Source organism: Urocampus carinirostris, chromosome 4 (genome assembly GCF_059441175.1).
Source record: "Urocampus carinirostris isolate Australia breed hairy pipefish chromosome 4, RoL_Ucar_1.0, whole genome shotgun sequence".
In the NCBI taxonomy this organism is placed as follows: Eukaryota; Metazoa; Chordata; class Actinopteri; order Syngnathiformes; family Syngnathidae; genus Urocampus; species Urocampus carinirostris.
Genome location: NC_142352.1, coordinates 23785038 through 23793288, shown reverse-complemented (window position 1 = coordinate 23793288; position 8251 = coordinate 23785038). Strand labels below are relative to the sequence as shown.

The window sequence follows — 8251 nt, the reverse complement described above, 5'->3', positions numbered from 1 at the left end:
TCCCCTCACAGCCCTGTGAAAATAATTAAAAGTATTAAATAAGCCATATAAGGAAGGAAACAGATACTATATATATACCGTAAATTCCGGACTATAGAGCGCACCTGATTATACGCCGCACCCACCACATTTTAAGAGGAAAACCGATTTTGTACATACACAAGCCGCACCTGTATATAAGCCGCATGCACCCACATTTAAACATGTAACACAAACACAAAATTAACTCAAACCGGACTTCACGTCCCGCGATTGAAACTAAATGTGTGGGGGGGGGGGGATTTCTTAAGGGTTATTTGTCACAATCACCCGGATCGGGAACACCTGTGTTCAGGATTTGGCGCCAACAGCCAGGACAGCTGAAGGGTTATTGTTCTTTTTTCTTTATTAATTATCCATTATCCGTTATCGGTCAAGCTCATAATACGCTACAAAGCCAAGGAGCCGGGACTCTTACTCTCAGCCAAAAGGCCAAACCAAGGTCCCAGCCTGAAAGCTTTGCTGCGAACATTGCGAATGCACCATTCCCGGAGGTACTGCAATACCGGGCCGATGCGTGGAGTGGACAGAGCAAGCTCTTATTCCATCTCGGGACTGCAAAAATCAATCGTCACATGCCGACAGTCTTTAGCCGACACATCTATATGCCTGTGTCTACATGCCGACACTTTTAGGCCGTAAGTAACATTTTTTAAATTATTAAAGTCCACAGTCCAAAAATCACAGCCGGCAAAATGAACGGAAAATGATACCGCTACTTAAGGTTTGATGCAGACCTGCAGAGTCCAGGTCCCGTTGAAAGTAATCCAAGGAAAAAAGTGTATATTTGGCAGGGCCCAGCCTTTGGTGTACGCTGAGAGGGGGCAAGACACAAAAACACTCAAGACTGTTGTCTGGTGTGTTCAATTACGAAACTAAATTGTAGAGGTGTTAAAAAATAATGGTAGTTTCTGAGGTGAGGCCACTATTAGAAAAAGATACTTCTATGACATATTTCAGTCAAAAGTTGCTGATGATGTTTGCTATTGCTAATCTGTGCCAGTGCTGCAGCTTTGCTCGTCTTTTGGCAGTAGTGGGTCATCAGGGCCTGCTAGGCCTTCTCTGCTGGCAAAAAAATATATAAGTTAAGGGTGGGAAAAACATATCAGATGAACACATTTACTCACGCAACTCCTTTTTCTTTAACCAACTTTTTACCCCCTCTTCTTTCCTTGTCTGTCCCTCACCTTTAGCGGTCCCCACTTAAACTCGGCACCCCGCGTTTGTTCCGCCCCTCATTTTTCTTTCACCCGTGCAAAACATATCAGAATAAGTGTCTAAAATAAATACAATTAAATACATTACAAAAATATACAGTTGCAAATACATATCATACTGTACATGGGTTATACATATTTACAAAGAAAGACGGTACACCGAGAGAGTTATTTAAAGCTTTGATAATAATAAAATAGCTTTGACAGGGCAGTTAATGGTAGCAACACTCGAGCGCCGCCAGCGGTCATTAGAAAAATTACATAAATTGGCCGCATCACTGAATAAACCGCGTAGTTGAAAGTTAGGGAAAAAAGTAGCGGCTTGTAGTCCGGAATTTACGCTATGTTCATTGGAAAACGTTAAGAAAGTGTCTTGTTTGTCCTACCTGAACCTCATACTTCTCCGTTATCAAATATTTTTTCTAAAGTGCCAGGGAGCCCTGGGAGCGTCAGAGCAAGTTTAGCGGGTCAAGAAGTCCAACTTTTTGGACAATACAAAACATCTTTATCTTTCTTTCGGTGCTTTTGTAGGACCAAACCGTTTTGTTGACATGGTGGCGTTTATAGAAACTTGAAAATGAAAAGGACTAGCTCATATGTTCGTCAAGCTGTTTTACATACGTGTTCAACTCAGAGTGCAACGTATTGACGCACATGCAGACATAGGCAGAAAAGGGGCGGGCGATCAGAATGCCGAACGCAATGCAGGGTGAAAATCCGTAAAGTATAGCGAAACCGCAAAAAACAAACTGGGATACAGCAGGAGATTACTGTAAATATATTTCTGGAAATATGAAGAGGTCCGTTTGTCCCAAAAGGACGCAGAAAGAGGAAGTGAATGGCTGACATTTTGCCCATGTTTTTAGTGCAAGTGTGGAGTCACGTGCTCGGCTACCAGCAGTTTCGCTCTGTTGGAGAATGAGGAAGAAGATTAGGCCCGTGTCAGTAAAGAGGCACAAGGGAAGTAGATGACAAAGTTGCAGCTTGCTCTCAGACCCAACACCCTTCCAGCAAGACACCATGTTGAGACATTGCTAACGCCCCCTGGACTGTGTCATGTGTTCCCAGAAGGCGCCCACGGCCCAGGATCTGATACTGAAGCAACGTAGCGAAATCCTCCACAGTTTGTGCTACAGCGGCTCAGCCGAGCCCCTAGAGAAGGTCCTGGATGTGCTCCTGGCTTGCGGTGAGATCTCGTGGGAGGATTACCACAACATACGCGTACAGGGGCGGCCACTGCACACCAATGCCAGGAATTTGTTGGACCTGGTCCACGCCAAGGGAGAAGGTGCGTGCCAGGTCTTTGCAGGAGCTGTCCGGCAGATCCAGCCACAGGATTCTGCGTTCCTCACCGGGATGATTCTGACGCAAAGGCCCAAGCTGGTGGAAGAGCTCCAGGGCTGCATAGATGGAGCATTGGAAGCTCTACTGGAATCCGGATCCTTCACACAGGAGGACTGCGGAGATGTACGCTTGGCTGTACACACTCCCTCACAACAGGTAGCTCACAGAATCCTGTAACACCGTACATTCAATTTCTCATTGCAATTATGGGCCGATTGCCTTTTGAGCGTGTCCTCAAGAAACAGCCTTGTTTAAATGAATTGCTTTTAGTTAACTTGTTTTATATTTGTCATGCACATGAACTTGGATGAGGGCAAAATTGAAAGATATGTGGGCTGTTCACATATTATATTGTCCTTAAATTAACAGCTAATCTAGACTAATTTTCACCAACGGCCACATCTGTATGATGTCTGTCTTCGAAGGGTCTGATGCAACTTATAAATGTGTTAAAATGAAATTGAATGTAAAAAAAATGTAACTACTCCTTTGTGTAATATACAGTCACTCTTAATCTATTACTTATTTATGTCACAAATATTACAGTTTCATTAAAAAATATCGCTACACGTATATTATTGTTATAAACTAAATACATGTTGATGAAAAGCTAAGATTACATTTTGAAAAACACACTGATTCAAAATAAAACTGTCCTGTATAACATTTGTCTCAGGCCAGACGTTTGCTGGACCATGTGCACTCCAAAGGCCAGTTTGCAGCTAATGTTGTACTACACTATATTGAGCAAAGGCAACGGTCTGGGTGCAACCTAAGAACAGAAAAGACTACACCCAAAGGTTTGTATCATTTCAAAGATATCAGACATTAATCACTGTTCAATGACTGCGCACATTCCACACAAAAAACTTTTTAGGTCCTTTGCTATGTTCACTGTTTTGGATTTCATCATAGCTTAAACAGAATCAGCAGTTACACAATTTGTTAAGTGGGAGGATTCTACTTACTTTATTAATTTTCTGTGTATCCTATCCATCATAGAGTTCAAATATCAGAAGAAATTACGGAGTTCTGTGTTAGCTCAGTCGACCTTCCTCAGCACTTACGGAGGAAACGACCACATGCCACTGGATGACATCTACACCGAAGGCCAACTGGAGCTGGCACACGATTCCAAGGATCAGAGACATTTGGACCTGAAAGATATTTTTGGCGCGTTGGGGACTGTGAATGAGGAGGCTGACACCATTCTGGTGTCTGGGGATGCGGGCAGTGGTAAAAGCACCTTTCTTCAAAGACTGCATCTTCTTTGGGCTCGAGGGGCCGTACTCCCAGAGTTTGCTCTCCTGTTCCCTTTCAGCTGTCGGAAACTTAATTCGGAAATTAACGAGCTGTCGGTCCAAGAGCTGCTTTTCCACCACTGCTGCTGGCCCGACCGCGACCAGGACGAGATGTTTCGCTTCATCTTGGACAATCCACACCTAGTTGTTATGACGTTTGACGGCCTTGACGAACTAAAACAGGGATTCTCGGATGAGAGTAGGCTGTGCTGCCCCACGCAGCCTGCTCCCGTGCATCTGCTTCTGTTCAACCTTTTCCAGGGGACCCTTTTGAAGGGGGTGCGGAAGATTGTTACCAGTCGTCCAGAGGCTGTGGGTCCAATGTTGAAGAAGCATCTCCGCAAAGAACTTTTCCTTAAAGGTTTTTCCCGAGATGGGATCAATGGTTTTATCAAGAAACAACACCATGACTCGTCGGTGGCCTTCAAAGTCTTGGAGTCCATTCAGGCCAACACAGCTTTACTGGGACTCTGCCACAGTCCTGTCCTGTGCTGGATCGTCTCGCAGTGCCACAAGGAGCTGTTAGGCTGCGGAGATGGGACACCGCAAACCATTACGGATGTCTACTTCATGATCCTGCAGCACTTTTTACAGCACCAAAGCCCCTCGAAATGTCCCACAGATACCGGTTGGCTCCAGGAACACTTGGTTGACATTTTGCATCTGGGTCAGCTTGCTTTTCGTGGAGTAGAAGCTTCATGTTATGTCTTTACTGTCGCTGAACTGGAGGTTTGTTGTATTACAGACAAGGAGATCTGTACAGGCTTCCTCACTCAAAGCAAGGAATTATCATCACATCATTGTCTACGCTATGAATTTTTCCACGTGACTATGCAATGTTTTTTTGCTGCCCTTTATATCGTTTTGTCCAACAATGCAGACCGTTTCACAGTAGCAAAACTTTTTGAGCTGAGGGAGGCAGGGGTCAGCAGCACTTGCTTTGGGTCTTGCCTGTCACCAGACCACCTTAAAGGGCTGGCCGAAACTCCCAATATACAAATCACAGCCACTTTTGTTTCTGGTCTCCTGTCCCAGAGACACAGACATTTGTGGTTACAGTGTGCCACAACCACTACCATAGAGAGGAAAGCACGGCAGGTAGTTCGGTGCCTCCACAAAGGGGTGCAGAAACACTTCAAGTCTGTCCTCAAGCCAGTGGAACAAGAAAAAAAGAGCATACACGCCATGCCGGGTTTTGTCTGGCTCATCAAGTGTATCTATGAGATGCAGGAGAACAATATGGCCGAGGAGGCGTTGAGAAAGCTGGAGGTGGACCATCTGAAGCTGACCTACTGCAACATTGGCCCAGTGGAGTGCACAGCTCTGGCTTATGTGCTTCGCCACCTTAGGACTCCCGTGGCAATCGACCTAGACAACAACTCCGTGGGCGATGTGGGCTTGGAGCAGCTCCTTCCTTGTTTGCATATTTGCAAGTCTCTCTAGTCAGTATCAAAAGCTTTAACACCTCTTTATCTTGTCATGATGTAAATAATGTGTCTCAATCCCTTCAACAGCCTCAGAAATAATAACATCACAGACGAAGGGATTCGCAAACTGATCGCCAAGGCAATCGAGTGTGACAACTTCCAGAAAATAGCGTAAGCATTGTTAAAATAACAATGAATTCCAAATGATAGCTGATTTTTAATGGTGCTCAATCGGCTGAATGCATTTTAAAGGGACAATGTGTGTATCGTTTAGTGCCTTCTGGTATTATAAAACTCAATTAGTTAAAAGAAAACATTATTGATTAAAGTAATGAGCAAAAATGCTTGTACTATTAAATAGAAGTGCTTTTTTAAATACTTGTAGGTTGACAAAGTTTATTTTAACTTGCTAAAGCCTCAGCTAGAGGGGGCTGAAATCATTGTCTGCCATCTTGCTGCCACCCAAAACCCCAAAACCTCAGGAAAAACTGGGCAAAAATAAAAGGGAGGCAGTTTGGTAACTTTCAATCTCTGTAGTTTGTAGTCTTCAATGTGTTTTTTATCACTCGTTTTTGGTTACAGTACACATTATAGTGTCTTCTAGTGGTCAAATGACACACACTGTCCATTCAAGGACCCTGGGATTGACCCAAAATTGTTTCCTCTCACAAAAATAGAATTTCTTGGCTTACACTGGTGCATTGCACTGTTACAGACAGCGCAGTTTTTATTTTTTTTGTAAAACGTGAAGTTCGCTTTTATGATATTGGATGGCAAAAATAATTCCTAATTCACTAGACTCGACATTGACAGAACATCTTAGACGGAGGAAGTAGCTAGCGCTAATGCGGCCAGGGCGATCAACAGAACAAATCATAATGACCACGTTAGCAGCGCGTTAGACGATTGGCAACCATCTATGGCAGTCGCCAGTCGCTAATGCTAGCAACTGGATCAATGAAGCTAGCTTGGCAGCATTCCCTTTGTCTGCTCTTAGCTAATTATATTGATCCTGTTTGAACAATACAAGGTTATAGGGAGTTTCGTCACAGCCATTATTGATATGGTTAACTTAACTGACAGTTTTAACCAAAACTTTCTATGTTTTAGACTCTTCAACAACAGGCTGACAGACGCTTGTACACAACCAATTTCTCATCTCCTAAAGACTAAGCAGAATTTCCTCGCTTTAAGGTTAGTGCAATGTCAAACATTCTGGTTATAGGTTATTCCGGGTTAGAAATAATGGAAAGGCAGTGGACTCGTCAAGTCATATTTATTTGTACAGCCCTTAACAACAAAAATTCTCAAGAGTTGCACAGACCACAGTTACGACATCCTCTGAGCTGAAACCACCTTGAGGGCAAGGAAAAACTTAAAAGACCCCAGCACTAGGACGATAATGAAACCCTGAGAAGGGGTCGAACATAAGGTAGTCCCCCTTCCAGGAGGACGAGGCTGCAATGGATGTTTCAAGGGCAATACGAGATAATACAGAGTCAACCTAAACAATACACATACGTATTAACTGAAATCATGCCGTGCAGCATGGCGGCGCAGTGGTTAGCACGTGTTCAGCACAGTTCTGAGGTCATGAGATCGAACCTTCCTGTGTGGAGTTTGCATGTTCTCCCGTGATTGCGTGGGTTTCTTCCCACATTCCAAAAATATGCATGTCAGGTTAATTGGCCGGACCAAATTGTCCCTAGGTGCGACTAAGCGAGTGAGTTGTCTGTCTCTGGGTGCCCTGCGACTAGCTGGCAACCAGTTCAGGGTGTCCCATGCCCACTGCCCGAAGATAGCTGGGATGCGACCCTACTAAGGATAAGCGGTGCAGATAATGGATGGATGAAACCATGCCAAAAGTTCAGTTGACAGCAACAACAAGCTTTCGGTATGAAAATCTTAGCCAATGCAGCAGGTTCTAGATCAGGGGTCTCCAGCTAATGGCATGCATCAAGTCCAGGTCCCGATCCGGTGGCAACAGTGTATGTTAAAAAAGTATGTTACAATAACATTTAATCTGGGTTCTATAAACAAACATTCTTGTCCTTGTTGCTGCAGCATTTTGCACCAGCTCATCAACCTTGATAAACAATAATCATTCTATGTTGCTTAGATGTTGTCTCTCCTCGGTTTCTTCACTAAGCCAAAGATACATAGACTTTTTTTTTCAATCTGTCTGGCTTACTTTGTTTCAGGTTAGGAAACAACAATATTACATCAGAAGGAGCCAAACAGCTGGCTCAGGGGCTGGAGTGCAACCATTCATTGACACATTTAGGGTAAGTACAACCCCTTTCATATTGATGACATATGAGAGTATGTATCTGAACTATGCATCATTAAATTTGTTCAGGCTTTGGGGCAATAACATTGGCGATTCAGGTGCAGAGGCCATCGCTGATGCCCTAGAAGGCAGCAAAACGCTAGTATGGCTAAGGTAGTATTTTTTGGGATTTTCAATTAACTCATTCGATGCCAGACATTTCTTTCAAATGGGAAGTGTGGGTGCCAGATAATTTTTGCCATTTTGACTCATTTTCGAAGGCTTACAGGAATTTGAGTTCTGTAGCTACATAGGCTTATCTATCTATCTATCTATCTATCTATCTATCTATCTATCTATCTATCTATCTATCTATCTATCTATCTATCTATCTATCTATCTATCTATCTATCTATCTATCTATCTATCTATCTATCTATCTATCTATCTATCTATCTATCTATCTATCTATCTATCTATCTATCTATCTATCTATCTATCTATCTATCTATCTATCTATCTATCTATCTATCTATCTATCTATCTATCTATCTATCTATCTATCTATCTATCTATCTATCTATCTATCTATCTATCTATCTATCTATCTATCTATCTATCTATCTATCTATCTATCTATCTATCTATCTATCT

General features: G+C 43.0%; 1 protein-coding gene and 1 pseudogene across 1 annotated transcript in view; one reads left to right on the top strand and one right to left on the bottom strand.

Moving 5' to 3' along the window:
• Positions 1-518: 518 nt before the first annotated feature.
• On the bottom strand, positions 519-608 carry LOC148367115 (U2 spliceosomal RNA; annotated as a pseudogene).
• A 1613-nt stretch (positions 609-2221) lies between these two features.
• The window catches only part of nod2 (nucleotide-binding oligomerization domain containing 2), a 12331-nt gene continuing 6301 nt past the window's right edge, over positions 2222-8251 (top strand). Inside the window, exons 1-7 of the mRNA XM_088333921.1 lie at positions 2222-2756; positions 3277-3400; positions 3603-5343; positions 5416-5499; positions 6439-6522; positions 7530-7613; positions 7688-7771. Coding sequence (XP_088190047.1) covers positions 2313-2756; positions 3277-3400; positions 3603-5343; positions 5416-5499; positions 6439-6522; positions 7530-7613; positions 7688-7771 — 2645 coding nt within the window. The 5' untranslated portion in view covers positions 2222-2312. The remainder of the gene's footprint in view (positions 2757-3276; positions 3401-3602; positions 5344-5415; positions 5500-6438; positions 6523-7529; positions 7614-7687; positions 7772-8251) is intronic.